The following is a 16,420-nucleotide window of genomic DNA, read 5'->3' as shown; positions in this document are numbered from 1 at the left end:
AAGAGGCAATACAATACTGCATAAACTCCTGTCAGTCACCAGAATGTGATTTCTTCAGGTGGTCCCTGATTATGCAGGAACATCGCCAAAACTGTTCAAACAACAAATTGTCAGTCTGTATAACTTTACATTTGGTCTTCCGTTTGAACAGGAATTGGACCAGAACTCAAGTGCAACAATGAATAATGTTTTTCTCCCACCAGATGTGAAAGCACCCTCTAACTAAACTCCTATATGCCCGAGTCCTGGCAAAGCTGTCGCTGATAAGAGATTGATTGATGTCGTAAATTAAATAATGCTCCTTTAAATCCCAAACTCCTCAACTACCCACCTCCCTGGCTTTGCAAACGTTCTCATTTACAAACTGAAGCTCAAACTGGTTTTTCAAAAGGGACAATACAACGAGAACGCATGCACACGCACAGACTCTAGTCGGCTCAGAGCGACATAGGTGCTCACTGGAAGCAGCCATTCGAGTCATGAACAACAATCACCATCCATCTTCGTGTTCGCAAATAATCTTTTGTTAACAATTCGCTCCCTTCAGAGAGCAGCCTTTGCATTATGGGATCAATTTGTATGTTTGTGGGCGCTTTTCAAACTGCAGGGAGAGAATGCGAAATTCAAGAATAAAGTTGTTGTTTTTTAAACACAGGAAAGAGAAGATGCACGTTTGAAAAGAAGACATGGTGAGAACATGACATCATGCTCCTGCCTCTAGTAATGGGGAGAGATTAATACGATTTATTTTATTTTTTATTGTGACTACTAGATGCAAGCACATGCAACATAATCAACAAGAGGCTGCTGAGGGATTCAACGCTGTGACATTTTGTTTATTATCTATTCATTGCAGGGGATTTAGAGGAGCAGGCGTATGTCATATCGTTTGTATTTGAGAGCTGAGTGCCGAGTAATGATTGGAACTGGCTGAAATTCTGTATGTTTGTTATTTACTCAAATGTCACTTATTCACATATTATTTTGTCTGCGTCCATGTTTGGCGATGGGGAAAGCAGGGTGAGTTTAGGCTCGGCTTTCTGTGAATTGTAAGAGCGTCTCCTCTCCGGCCGAAGCTCCTCTTAGGGAAAGCATTCGATTAAAGTCGAGGGTGGTGGTGAAAGCTGAGGAGGGTAAATGGTTGTTCAGTAACTAAATGGTTTCTATTCAGGACTTGAAGCTTTCTTGGAGACGTGAGACGTCACTTTGAGGAATACATGTTTTCAGTGCATTAAAAAGACCTCGCAATCAAATGTGTGCTTGTGTGAATGTGATTCTGTGGTGTTCTCTAGAAGCATTATTACCTCGGAATTAAAGTTGTAATCCTTAAGATTTCAGTCCGGGTTGATTTGGCGACACCCTTGGTTATTGGTGGGAACCGCAAGTGCAGTTCAACACGTCCTATAGCTGTTCTGTCTTGTTGCGTTGCTCCCTGCATGCTGTAAAAGACCATTATCTTGTCAAACAGTCACAGTCAGTGGTAACTTTGGTGACGATTACATTGTTCTTCCTGTGACTGCTTCATAATAAAAGCCACCCCGGTTGAATGGTTTTACTCTGAAAAAGCAGCAGTCAGTCATTATTTGGTTTGAATTAGCAGTAAAACAGCTCTGATACAACTGTGGGGGAGCAAACCGTAACAATGAGGCTGATATCAATGAGAGGAAATGAAAAACAGTTATAATGTGGGAATGGACATGTACAGGCAAAAAAATAGGAAGGTTACAGAATGCATGATTTAGTCTCATGGTGGATATGGAAACTTGACCTTTTCCATTTTTTTGCCTTGGTGGCACTTGGTGCAGCCTACAAAGAAGTTAATTGCAGTTGCTGTCGATAGAAACGTCTCACAAGAGACTTTTTCAACTCGCTCGTGTTGGACAGGCCCAGGTCTTTCCAACGGTTGTGCACAATTTACTTCACCAAAACATTTGAAGAACATAATTCTCCTTCCAAAATCAAGGAATCGATCTAACTTATATGGCAGGATGTTGATTCACAGGGTAATATATTTGACCTATTAAGCTACTGGAATGGTTCAAGTAGCAAAACTACGTTCTTGATTCAAGCGGTCATAGATGAGCAAAGTGTGTAATTCATGTATGTCATGAAATGATCACTAACTGGCTTCTACAATCATTAATTACAGTCTTTTTAATACAAACTCTCACTTCAGAATCCTTCATGCCTCTGCTGCCATGAATTGTACCGTCCCTCCATCTACAGAGCATCCTCTGTTTTTCTTATGATCTGCTTTTGATGGTATTTCCTGCCTTGTGCTTATATAATGTGATTGCTTAATATAAGGAAAACCTGTCAAGGAAAACCTGTCATGGTGGCAGGTGACCTGATTTATTTATTTTTTATCCGCAACAGCCAACATTTACCTGTATTTGGCAGGTGGCAGATGCTAATTTTGTTCCCTGTGTGTAATGATCACGTCTGTACTCTTTTCTGGCAGCTGCATATACAATCATTCCCGATAAAATCATTTTAATGTACGCATCTCTGATTGAGCTGTCGCTGAGAGTGTTTGATAATAACTGTTTTTATCATCAGAGTTCGGAATAAATCATTAATATGTGCATATGTGTCATTTTCTCTTCGTGAAGGTTGAAAATGTTGGAAAATGAATTTAAAAAATAGGTATGTGGACCACATAGCCAACATAGTATGATTGAAGTGCTCCTTGTTCAATACTGTGCTTTTCTAGGTCTTCGTGCACTTTTTGTTTGATGTCTAACATGAAGCATGAGTGGAGCTGACATTGCTTTATTTTGAATGTAGATGGATATTTTCAGTCTCATTTTGCCAAATACAATCTACTCTGCTTTGATATCTGAAATAGCTCATTTTGTCCCATAAAAGCAAATTATGTTGTCTTATGTAGAGTATCAGACAGCAACAATGTATCTCAGAGAAATACAGGCTACATCTCTGCAAAGATGACACTAGTAGAAGAGTTTATTTTCACTTAAGCCAGTATCTTAACTGTTGAGGTCCTAGAAGTTGTCACTTATAAAGCAAACGATGTAAATAGGACACAAAAGGACACCTGACTTTCACAATATGATGAACTTCACTTTTCTCTCAAAGGCAACGTGTTGTAATTCAGGAGCTGACTGTGACCAGCAGGAGATCAATAAAGAATCAGCCAAATTTAATATTCACTTGGATTTTCATTAGAGTGTGTCACTTCTAACCTTTTACATTTCACTACTTTTTATAAGTGAATTAAAATGCTGAAGCACATTTACCAGTCTATGAATTTTCTGTCTCCTCGCAAAAACCCGTTTTGGCTCAAGTTAATATTTGAAAAGGATACAAATCTAGAAAAGTGTAGTTTTTAAAGACAATATATGTGATTGATTAAAGCTTCTTAATAAGCTGGGGAAGCAGCGGTGGCAAAAGCAACTGACTGAAGACTAGTAATACAAGTACAAGACTCAAATATATATGTGCAAGACGTAGAAATTCAGCATTAATTGTTGAACCTGGCAACCAAACAGCTAAATGTAACTCCGTTTGCACAGATTTTTAGACTGCAGACAGACACAGTGAGTGACAAGCTAGTGAACATAGCGGAGGTTAAGAGGCAGATGTTCAGGTTTTGAGTAGATTTTAGTAGATAGTAGGTTTTGAGTAGAAACTTGGCAGAAACAACTCCGAATGAATGACAATGCTGCTCTGTAACGGCTGGCTGTGTAAATAAGCAACTGTTTGCTAAGAAGTTTACCGTATCAACTTGAAAGGTGACAAGTCAATGTTTTGTTGTCGTAAAAGTTGTTCCAATAATAACATTCAAAAGTTTGAGTTTGCTAGCTGAAAGTATGCAGAAGTAGCTGCCAAAAACCAGATAGAAAATGGCTTGAGTCATGATAAAAGTAAGCTGAACCTGAAGATCCTTTGTATCGGTGGTGGAGGCTGCTCACTTTAAAAGTGAGGCTGCTAGTTTTAATCCGACTATCAAGATCATTTCCAAATCTTGCCGGAGCTGTATTAACATTGTGAACATTAAATATCAGCAAACAACTATTCGCTGTGTCAAGATATAGTGGAGTGATGGCTACTAGCTGTTCAGAGGCAATCACAATGTTGATAATCTCGAATCTTGCACCTTTAACGAGCACTGAAACAAAGGTGATACTCATTAAGTGCACCAATAAATTATCATTTTCCTCCCTCGCCTCACTTTGTAGGTATATAGGAGTTAGGGTTACATTCCAGCTGACTTCATTAAGTTTCATTTTCCATTTTATCTCCCCTGAAGTGGACCATTAAGTCGGTGCGCGAGGGTAACTGATCAGCTAATCTGCCCGTGATTTATGTGGCGGGGAAACTGAGGCCTTAACTGAGCCTCAGAACACATTGATTACTGACATGGTTAATTGGCTAAACCCACTGGTACATAGAGACGGGCTTATTGGAAATGTCAAATCAAGCGACTCATTTGCATTCATGATGTATGGTGTCTATTCCAGCTTCTACCCAGGCAGCACAAACTGCCACACATAGCAGGACGGGCCTGGGAACTCTGCCTCGAATTTGCAACAGACCATCTGGCCGAGGGTCGGACATTGGCGTTGGTTTATTTATTTTTTTCCCAGCGTTAACACCTCGGCATTGGATGCACGTAGCTGACATGTGCTGCAAAGAGCATGAGAGCTAATTAAATCACTCCTGATGTGAGTGAGACTCAATTCACCTGTGGGGTTCGATTAAAGATCCACCTTTAAAAAGGCACATGTTATTGATGGGATGGTATTGACAAAACGTAAAACATGTTGGTTTATTACTTTCTTTGTTGGAGTGTGTGCGTGCGTGCGTGCGTGCCTGTTTTAAAGATCAAAACAGTAGCTGAGACAATTTTGCCTCAGAAACATCTTGAGTGTTAGCGGATGTAAGCAGCATGAAATGGAATTTTTTTTTTACGGTAGAAAACAGGTGGTACGAGTTTAAAGTGTTTGAATAAGGGGATATTCTTGGCTTATTGTGGGTCATGCTTCGGAATATGTTTTTAGAATAACCTGAGAACACAAATGTAAAAAAAAAAACCGTACTTTTAATTCTAAAGACAACTCTTGAGTAGCAACAGCAGCATGTATTTTTTTTACTTAATTGGATACACATAAGGAGTAAAACATCATGTAAGACAACATGTAAACGTGTCACATTGACAGCAGGGCTGCAAAGAAAATGGCTTTCTTTTCTCTTTTTTCAGTAACTGTATGATTTTTAAAAAAAAGAAACCTACAAAGAGAGCACTCAAAAGAAGAGTGGCAGCTCTTTTCAAAAAATTCCCCACCTCCACAGCAATTAACTGCAGCAAGGGTCTGTATTTTATGTGGCTTATGAGCTATTTGACAAAAACATCTGCAATGAACATGCTCACCGTTTCCATTATTACGCCTGGTGTCAACATCATGATGCATATAATTATGTTTTTGTGAGAGCTCATTGCTGCATATTACTGTTACCAGCTGGTTGCAATAGAGTTGAAGTTTAAACATCCATCAGAGCACATCGTGTTCTGGGTTATTACAGAAAGAGTCAGCAGTGGCGGGAATCACAAGACACAATGGGCTTGTCAACATTTAACTAAAACCCCAATCTTTGCCGACCTCAACCAAAGTGCGTTTGTTGCTACACCTAACCACAGACAGAACCCTCTGTCTCTATGTACAATAGAGCCGTGTTCCCTCAAACAAACACTGCCTGTGACGACTCAAAGTCAAGATGCACGGCAGGAAATGAAAACCACAGCCGTTAATTACATTTGAATATGCCTCCATGTGTCGGCTGTTTGCGAGATATACACGCGAAGAGCATCATATAATGCAATCATAATGTATTGCCACTTGTATGCTACAACTACTAGTACAGTATAGACATAACTTAAGATACATTTCACTTTTCTCTGCATCCCAAATGTTGACCCGACGTATCTATCCTGCCATCAAAGCCCAGCGATGCACGAGAAAACCAGCAGCTCCCATCTCACCAGCTGTTATGTTGGCTCACTGGGATCGAGTTCAATAAACTGACATGGTACTGGGCTTCTCACCACAGCAACACATGAATAAATCTATGGGCCTTTCACTTGTTCTCTGTACACACACACACACACACACACACACACACACACTCTCTCTGGCTCGCTGAATAGACTTGCAGCTGAACTGAAGGGGTCAAAGCTCATGATCAGGTGAGTCAGTCAGACTCAATGAGAACATGGTTTAGCATATGTATAAGTCTGCCACTCACATATATTCAGCATGCAATAAAAGTTCATGGTCTCATAACTTAAACTCTTTAGTTTTCACCAAACTAAAGATGTATGATGTTGATGATCATATGATGTATGATGCATCTCAAGTGCTGTAATGCTTGCTAGAGAATCTCACCTGTGTATTCTTGCATTTTCAGACTTACACAATAAGCCACCCAGCTGATTTAACTTAATGCTTAATATCCCCTTGCAACATTTATTTTCGGTCAAAATGTTCCCTGTTTCCCTTTTCTGCTCTCATCCTTTCTTATTCCTGACATTTGGGTCAGACTTCAGCAGACTTCTCCATTGTTCTTTACTTTCCATTGAATCTATACACACCTCAACCGTCATCTCAAATCCCCCCTCATCTTTGTGCCATCTGTTGTGCTCTGATTCTCTCTCTCTCTCTCTCTCCCTCACAGCTCTGTTAGAGGTTATTCTGGCCGGCAGAGACTGCTTGGTGGCTGGAGAGTCGTGCTCGAGCGATGAGACTTGTAGTCCACGTCTGCGGACTTTGCGTCAGTGTGTGGCGGGCAATGGCAGCGTGAAGCTGGGGCCCGGTGCCAGGAGCCAGTGTGCCAACGCGGTGTCCGCCCTGCTGTCGAGCCCCTTACATGGCTGCCAGTGTAAACGGGGCATGAAGAAGGAGAAGAACTGCTTGAGCATCTACTGGAGCCTTCATCAGTCCATCATACATGGTCAGTGCATACTGAACAGCACCTGTCTATACTACAAGTCAATCTGTACAAATCAGAACATTTGTTTTAGTAGCTGAAAACCACAGGTTGTTACAATACTCACACCAATGTTTCTATCGTTCTTTCAGGGCTCAACCTGGTGGAGAATTATCCCTATGAGACGGTGCACAGGGATTACGACTATGTCCGTTTGGCCTCTATTACAGCTGGCAAGTTCACTGACCATTAAGTTTCACCTCATTTTATACACTTTTACCCTTTGAAGAAGTTCTGTTCGAGCACAAATACGCTCCTCTGGAAGCATGCCCAAAGCAACTAGAGGTCCCTTCTGTTTTTAAGACACAGTTACACAAATATTATCATTCATCTGATCACAATTCCAGCATCCAGAATGATATTGTTGGATGGCATCCATATTCATTTGCATGACTGTCAATGAATATTGATGCAGGAACTTTGCGAAACTACTAACTCATAATAATACAATATCCTCAAATCTTTAATTGTTTCTTATAGCCTCTGGCTCAAAAAAAACAATGCAATCTCATTGAATTAAAACATGCCCAAACTCTGAACAGCATATGAAATCTCGTGGATAGAAAAAGTACAAACCCGGTATTAAATAACGTGAAAGGTTTACTAAAGGTCAGGTTAATGCAAGTAAAATAACATTAAGTGAGGTTGAAATTAGCGTAAGGCATTCAAAATGTGGCAACGTTATGATCATTTGTTGTTCATGGGATAACTTGCATTAGAGGATTTTGTTGCATTTGTAGGCTATATATCCGTCTACCAATCTAACCAAAACACCCATCAATGTTACAAAACGATAAACACGCTGCAGAAAAAAAAAGTGATGACTGATCCCTGAAGCTCAAGCAGGTCAGCCTGTTGCTCATTTCCCAGGCAACATGAATACAAAAGGTCCATTCAGAAGTTGCCACACGGAGGACCGGGGTTCACTCTCACACCAAACATGACCGTTCATAAATTCAGGCTTGCTTTATTCACTGATGCAATAAAAAAAAAGGAAGCTGTCTTGATGTTCTCGTTGCAGATCACACAACACCAGCCAGACTCAAGTCGGATCTGATTTTAAAGAGAGTTTTAGGCATTTCCCGAATCGTATTGAAATCAGCTTTTGTTTTACTGTCTCATCGAGAGAAGAAGTCCCTCCCCTTCTGGTGAACCCCGTGGAACAAATATGAGAGGGATTTGCAGCAGACAGTGGGCAGACATCACGGAATACCACAGCGCAGTCTGTACTTAAAATGGCATATACTAGGTTAGCAGTTGAGGTAGCCAGCCATCGTGATGAGTTCGATCAGTCGTGTGGAGAGGCATGGCCCTGCTTCTTGCATTAGAACAACACAAAGAAGCCCACTGGGTCATACTTGTGTCCTTGTTTTCCTTCTAAGAAATCGTTCTCTTTTCAAAAGCATAGAAATATAAACCACACTCCTCTGCTAATAATCATTTCGTTATTCTGATCCTCAGGAAATGAGCCTCCATTGTTTATTCAGATACACTTCCACCTCCAAGCTGATATTTAATTCCAAACTGCCGACCTCAACTTTTGAACCTCGAACAAAACAAGCTACATCTCAGCGTGTTGAATAAATAAACTTGAGTGCACACCCCGCAGATCACATAATCTATCAAACACAAGACCTTTGTGCTCCGTTGGTTTCATCCTTCCACAGATATCCACGCTCGTCTTTTACCTTACTTTCTATCCACAGACTCAGATGTTGGCATGACAACTGTGAATCGCTGCCTGGATGCGGCCAAAGCTTGCAACGTGGACGACTTGTGCCAGAGGCTCCGCACAGAATACGTCTCGGCTTGCATCAAACCCACTGCCAAGTCCGGCCTGTGCAATCGGCCCAAATGCAACAAGGCCCTGCGCAGGTTCTTCGACCGAGTCCCCGCCGACTACACTCACGAGCTGCTCTTCTGCCCCTGCACGGACACGGCATGCGCAGAGCGTCGAAGGCAGACGATCGTACCCGGTTGCTCTTATGAAAGCGTGGAGAAACCCAACTGCATTACACAGATGAGGATCTGCAACACCGACTATGTGTGCAGGTGAGAAGGGAGCTAAATAGGAGCTTTTAATTGGCTCCCATTTATTTCATACTGTCTTACTCTCGCGTCTATAACGGCTATTAAAGTTATTTCTTACTTAGCCACTTAGTCTCTTATGGATACGATAACATATTGCTGCAATAAGATCATAATCCCCAGTTTTGTTCGGTTTAATTAACTAATTTGTTTGTAATAGTATCCCAAATCAGCAAAGCCAATGTTTAACCACTCCCAGTGTATTCAAGTACTCCATGGATATAGGTTTTAAATATACACACCATACATATTTGGACCAGTGCTGTTCCGTATTATGGGTCTTTGAAACCAAATAAACAGACAACCAATCAACAAAATGGCCCACTGTTTTACCCTAAAGCGTTCTACCACCATTGGTTAGAACACCCCTGAGAGCCTGTTGGAATAACACATTAAATATTTAGCACAGATAAAGAGCCAGATGGATCAGTGTTATCGCTCATTGCTATCTCTGGTCATGGCCATTATTTTTCACAGCCCCATTACACTCAGAGGGCTTTACTAATGATCCCAGGTCTGGTGGATGAAATATATTACTCTTTCTATCACTTTCACATTACAGTCCAATACTTCCAGTCTTCACCATGTACAACAATTTTTCTTCATGCCAGAGGGCTACACTCTTAATTAAATGAAAGTTAGAGCAGAAATAATGTATAAAAAAGAAAGAACCAGCTAACTTTTTAGATAAAACAATACAGGGAGCTATCACGTTCTTGCTAACTGTCGCCCGTTACTTTTCTAGGTCTCGCCTGGCACAGTTCCAGTTCGACTGCGAACCCTCCGAAACGTCTGCCAATGGCTGCAAGCAAGGGAACTATGGAGCCTGTCTGCTCGCCTACACTGGGCTCATAGGTAGGTGCACATCTGAGAGGTGAAACACAGAGCGGAAACACAGGAAGGAAAAGGGAAAAATGAAATGAGCAGATGGAAGAAGACAGAGATCTAATGGAAGTTATGCACCATATGCTGTGTTAGAGAAGGAAAGGGAAAAACTGTGCAGCAACAAAGAGGCGGGAATGAGTGAAAGGTAGCTCGAGGGACAATTAATAAACACCAAACGGGCTAAGAGTGAGTGGGTAGAATAAAATGAAACTTCTAATTCTAAACCAAAAGACAAAAGTTCAACACGGTTTAAGATAAAGAAGCATGAAAATATCTCAACACAGCAAAACAGAGGCTCGTCACACAATGTAAGTTGTGTTTAATTTGTTTTATATCAGTCTGTAAAAGAAAGAAAAGAACATCCACTTCTTTTCCTCACTGGAGAGAGAAGCCTAATGCATTTCAAGAACCGCAAATGTTGCCCCTCAGCACAAACACACACTTGGCATTTTCATTCCTGTCTTGTATTTATTAAAGCACTTGAAATCACACCTCCACTATGTTGAAGGGGGAAAAACAGACACAGAAATAAAAAAAACTCAACACCAGAGACCATGATTATGACCTTAAAAAAAAGAAGAGAAAACTGGAGTAATTGCCTGAATCTTCGAGTCAGAGCACAGCCAGTGTAATATAACGATACCTGAATATTATTAACCCTGTGCATCAAGTCAGTACAGGAAATACAGAGTCCATTAATGTTTCAGATAGTAAAGCTCTACAGTGCAACAAATTAATATTTAATACTGATTGAGGCCTGGTGGGCTCTCTCTCTCTGCAGGAAGCACAATAACTCCCAACTATGTCGACAACTCAACGTCCAGCGTGGCTCCGTGGTGCTCCTGCTCGGCCAGTGGGAGCCGGAGAGAAGACTGTGATACTTTCCTGGGACGCTTCAACGACAACACCTGTCTCCGTGAGTCTCACTCAATGCACTGGATTGTACCGACACAGGTTTCCGGGGTAGGGGTTGTGTTTGTTTAGAGGTACTGTGGAGTTAACATTTGACCACTAATTTAGCGTCCTGATTTCGGGGAAAGAGGGTTGTTTTCTTCAGTCGTCTTTATGTTGTTTTTTTGACTGATTCATAATGCATTTGCTGACGATAAATAAATAAAAAAAAGTCTCTTAACAGGAAATGTAGGCGAACAGCAGTGAGTGAATATTATGAACAGTGAATATTTCAAAGTGTACCGTAAAATACAGTTTCTTTTCAGCTCCAAGGACCCAAACTGCATCATCAGATGGCAACAAGAACAGTTTGTCTAAGATCACAAATGCACGAATATATTATTGGACAGTCTACTCAGATCAGAGGTGTTTATCACACCAACGGCTATATTTTACAATTCAGCATTCAATCGCAACTTTTGCAGTTATCAGTTACCTTGGAATGGCATGTCTCTGTGACTTTCGATTCCTCTAATCAATGCTCTCCGACAGCCCTGCTTGGCTGAATAAAAGAGCTAACAGCTAACGGTAACAGAAGTTTCAACACAATTTCTTGGCCAGGAGCTGTAAAAAACAAAAGTGAAATAGTTTCTTTCAGCGAAATTTTCGACCATTTATAGATGTTGTCCAGACCAGAAGTATGAGCCATCAAGCAGCTTTTTCTGTTTATGCTGCAGATTTACATAACCTGAAAAAGTAAGCATATGGTCGCTTTCAGTCTTGGTGTAAATATAGCAGAGCGTTGGACTATTATTAAACAGGCATATAAAGAAAATCCCATCACTGTAGAGCTGAAACAACAACGTTCCACAAATACCTCCGCTGCTTGTTTGGATTTGCTTTCATATCATTTCCCTACGCTGCCGGTACAACCAGAGTAATTTAATTATGACATGAAATACAGAAAAAGCGTTCGCTAATCACAATCATTTGCTGTGATGACCTGCAACTGGGGACATAAAAACAAAGTTGATTTGAAAAGCAAAGTAAATAAGTTCTGTGATAGACAAAAGCGACATGACGGCGGCGTTGGGATGGAGTGAGACAGATGTTTCCCAGCATGCTCAAACAGCCACAGAGTGAGCTGTATGTAGATTTAATCTCTCTCTCTCTCTCTCTCTCTCTCTCTCTCTCGTCACTTCTTAGTGAATTATAAGTTAGCTGGCCCTTTGACAGTTCAGTAATTGTATATTTATTGAATATTCTCCTGATGTACTTTCTATTTTTTTTAACAATTGAACAAAGTTAGAGACCCAATTCATAACAACTTCACAAAATTGCTAATGATTGTGGACAGTAATGATCTGTTTTAACCCTGAACTGCATTGGTATTGAGAGACATTCCTTCCTACCAGGGCGCTTTACTGACTGTACCTAAAGCTACTAATAAATATGTAGGTTGTAAATTGTTCAGAACTTACATGCGTGTCAGGCCAAAGTCATAACAAATCACCTCAGGGTCAGAAATTGGTCTATCTGCCAATGGCAGGTAAACAGAAAAAAATGTATTGGCCAAACATTTTATAACTGCCCATAAAACTGCATGCAATTAAAAACAATAAAAACAACAAGCAGGTTATATTTGTCTGGTACGAGCAGCTCATTGTATGGGCATTGCTGTCATGCAAAAAACAAACTCATCTCTCCTCACCCCTTTGTCTACTCCGGCAGTGAGCTGCCACATACTTGCATTCTCTGCAGTTAGCGTGAAATTCTCTGTGGTTCCCACTGAACAGAGCCTGAACGCATCATAGTGTAACTGACTCTTGTCGATTTAAACGCGGATTAGCTGTTTGCAATGTAACACCATCAGAGATCTGCGACTAGTAAAGCATAAATGCTGATGTCCTGATGGCTTATTTTACTTAATATTGGTGGACAACGATAACATTTAATTTCACACCGTGATGGTTAACGTTAGACTGGGGGGGGGGGGGGGGGGATCCGTACCGATAGGTATCAACATAGGTGTCTTGTAATCTATTGCGTCTTCTGCCTCGTTTCCTAATGCTGATTCTCTTCTTCGCATTTCTATCACGACCTCTGCTCTGGAGTGTGAATAATGAATGGTCCTTATAATGTTTTCCTCGGCGAGCACATATCTATCATTGAACCTGTACACACAATGAGTATCTTTGCTTGGTGTGTGTGTGCGGTGAGATGACTCTTTGGTCGGTCTTTCCTCGAGCGCCCGGCCTAGAAAAGATACAGAGAGAGGTCTCAGAGTAGTTTGGCCTGTGCAAACGGTCTATGAGTTAATGAGGTCGATGTGGGGAGGCAGGTGCAGTTTGGCTACTTGAAGAGAATACTGAGTATTTTCGGTTTTCTATTTTTTTTTTCTCTCTCTCTCGTCTCTGTTGACCAAATTCAGACTAGCTCTGGCCAAGCAAACCTGCTCATGAAAAATGTACAATTCAGAACCTGAGGCATCTGTTGTGATTGAATAAGAAATGAGTGGAACTCGTGCAGAAATAAGATATTGCTGAAGTTTGTGAACCGTTTTTGTTTTGATTTTTTTACATTGCTATGTCGAATGTTTCAGGGAATGCTCTTCTGGCGTTTGGAAGTGAATCAGACCAGCAGCCAACTGTCAGCCAGTCCAGTACACCCAGCTCCAGCCACAGCAGCAGAGAAAACAGGAGCACCGCATCTCCACCAGACACCCTAGAAACTATGAGGAACATTCTGGACGCAATAATACCAACACAGGTTTGCAGTAGTTGTTGTCACTATGGTTGGATTTCTTCTATGTTTTTTTTTCTGTTTTATTCTTTCATTCATTCTCTGTGTTTCTAATCGTGGCATGGACTGTTGTCTGCCATCCAATCTTTTTCATACTACCACTTGACTGACTGTTTAACTTCCAACTCACATTTGAAAACAAGGATATAGCTGAAGAGAAAGACGCACACAGAGAAAAATATCCATTGACGGGAGATGCATATGTGACGTAAAAGTGACCACAATGTGTATGCAGTGAGCACTACCTAACACAAGGCCATGCTGAGATCAACAAATTAGATGGGAAATCAAATGAGGAACGATGTTTTACTCCCTTTCAAGAAACCTGCAACCCTCAGGTCAGGAGCATTATTCCAAATGAATCATGCCGTGGGTGCAACATTACCCTCTGTCCACATGTGTATGCTGCAGAAAGAAAAACAGTGACTAACTGACGATGAATGGTTCAAAGCTTCACTCTTATTCAAAAAAACATAAAAAACATAATCTGATTCCTTTATATTTGTGTGTATGCATGTACACATATTCAGTGTATAACTGGAAGTACTTTATTTCTCTACCCATAAAACAGTTACATTAATTAAATAAGAAAATAATCTTTACTTTTTGGATTTGTCAAGTATTAAATGACCACAGAATTATACAATAGGCTATTTATTAAAACATGCTATATAGTGACACATATCAGTCATGAGATATGACTGACGTAAATCAGGATAAAAGAATTTGTCCACATCGTATAGTGGAACAGTAGCGTTCATCCATGGCACTGTAAAGACCACCTATGTTTCAAGCTGGGAAAAAAACAGCAAGCAATAATTCTTCAAAGTCCAATGTATAGCAATGTGTCTCGGCCAAGACATGGCAAGAATTTATGGCTATGGTCGTCTAATCTCACGCAGTGACCGTCTCGTAAAACAACAACATTGTGCAGTCAGACTGTTACCTTTGCCCTGTTTTTAATCCCAACCTTCAGAGCTGAAATTTCCACAATGAGTTATGATAATCCCTCGGAACTCAAAAGGTCTGTTTGAAACACAGCACATAAAATGATGTCTTACTCTCCTACCAGGCCCTGGGAAATGAACTACTAGTGGGCCAGTCCACCCTGTCATCCAACAGCCTCTCAAACTCTGCTTCACCTACCAGCTCATTGCTTCAAGCTGCCTTCAGCCTTCTGTTGCTGCTCCTTCATCTGCTCAACAATGGACACTAAAGACTGCAGGGGAGCGTGCTGAGGACCTTCCTAGTACCAAGCAGATGGGAGGACCGGTCGGTTCAGAGGGAAAATCGGACCGTGCGGCGTTACTGCTCCAACTAAACATGTACAGCGATTCTGTTTCTCTATTTTTGTGTCCCAAGTGGTCCAGTTCCACCTGCCAGTGTTCTCACTCAGACTGTGGGAGACCTCTGCAGACCGAGGCCAGTCTGTGCATTTGTACATTGTCGTTGCGATCAAATCAAGCCGAAATGTGTCGCTTTTGTGGAATAACGCAGCTCTAAGCTATCCAACTGTATCCATTTTCGAGAGTTATTATGAAAATATACTGCAGATATGTATGATACAACAAGACATGAAGTTTGTCAGTCACCTTGAAGATTTGTATTGTCAACAGAAGCTCGTATTTGAAATGGTGTAAGGGAAATTGCTCGGAGTAAACCAGTGAACTGTGTCTTGTCTGTTCTCAGCACACACAATGATTGTAATGCTCCTTGAGTATATGGGCTTCAATGCCACTCTCTTCAAGTGACCGAAAGAGAAACATTATTTCTGATGAAGGCAGGAATTATGGAGAGACAGATGGACAGAATAGAGCTCCTTTTGCTCAGACATCCAGGACAAATACTATGATTCTTACGTGTCCAGCAGCACTATCAAGAAATCACGTGGCAATCAGAGTACACAAGATAAACCTCGACATTATTTGTCCTCTCCATCAAGACTGTTGACCTTTGGCAAACTCTGTCACACCACTTTATCGGTTATTGGTAAAGCTACAGTAGGCATTCATAGAAATAGCCCTGGATCTCTATCAGCAAATACGAGCTCTTGGACTGGAAAGGAAATAATCAGAAAAGCAGTAACTTTCTTACCTGTAGCTGCTGTACTATGTGTTTGTGAGCGTAATACTTTTATTTCTCACTGTGTCCGTGAATATTGCTGCGGGGGCTCTGAGTGTTTGTGCCAGAGAGGGAAGTGAATGATTTGACTTGTTGAGCGACGCCAACTCCAGTATGGAGCCCATTTGAAACGAGACAGTTGTGAATGATTCAATATTTTCTGTTGTTGGAACGTGCCAGTGAATTCTGAACAGGACCAGAGGTGCTGCAAATAAAAGTTCTCAGATCATTATGTTTACACGTTAGCATCATTCAATCTCTTTTCTGAACAAATGCTTCGTTTGGTGCGGATGAAGTACGTAAGGAAGAAACACAACCGCAACACGTTTACCTAAACGAACACTCGCATGACTTCAGCAGTAGCCTGTAGTGCGTTATTTTAAATGAGAATATAACTGGATTTACAGCACAATCCAGCCATTTCTGACTGAAGATCTTCTCTCAAACTGATCTGTCTCACTAAAAGCTCATCAACCGCTTCACTTCAGAACTACTGAACTGATATCTTGCTTTTATGGACCTCAAAATAAATTGTTTAAGGCCAATAGAAACAAATTTAGACCCTTAAAGCCGTACAGCATAATACCTTACGAATAACGTGTGTCATTTTAATGAATCCCTTATTTGA

General features: G+C 41.0%; 1 protein-coding gene across 1 annotated transcript in view; it reads left to right on the top strand.

The window, feature by feature from the left end:
• gfra4b (GDNF family receptor alpha 4b) overlaps positions 1 to 15,997 on the top strand; it is a 33,763-nt gene extending 17,766 nt beyond the window's left edge. The window contains exons 2-8 of the mRNA XM_079269369.1: positions 6,694 to 6,969; positions 7,098 to 7,178; positions 8,712 to 9,057; positions 9,839 to 9,948; positions 10,760 to 10,894; positions 13,472 to 13,638; positions 14,744 to 15,997. Coding sequence (XP_079125495.1) covers positions 6,694 to 6,969; positions 7,098 to 7,178; positions 8,712 to 9,057; positions 9,839 to 9,948; positions 10,760 to 10,894; positions 13,472 to 13,638; positions 14,744 to 14,887 — 1,259 coding nt within the window. The 3' untranslated portion in view covers positions 14,888 to 15,997. The remainder of the gene's footprint in view (positions 1 to 6,693; positions 6,970 to 7,097; positions 7,179 to 8,711; positions 9,058 to 9,838; positions 9,949 to 10,759; positions 10,895 to 13,471; positions 13,639 to 14,743) is intronic.
• The last annotated feature ends 423 nt before the right edge of the window (positions 15,998 to 16,420 follow it).

This window comes from Melanostigma gelatinosum, assembly GCF_949748355.1.
Source record: "Melanostigma gelatinosum genome assembly, chromosome: 5".
Classification (NCBI taxonomy): domain Eukaryota; kingdom Metazoa; phylum Chordata; class Actinopteri; order Perciformes; family Zoarcidae; genus Melanostigma; species Melanostigma gelatinosum.
Note: the sequence above shows the minus strand (reverse complement) of the source record. Positions and strands in the feature narration are given on the sequence as shown.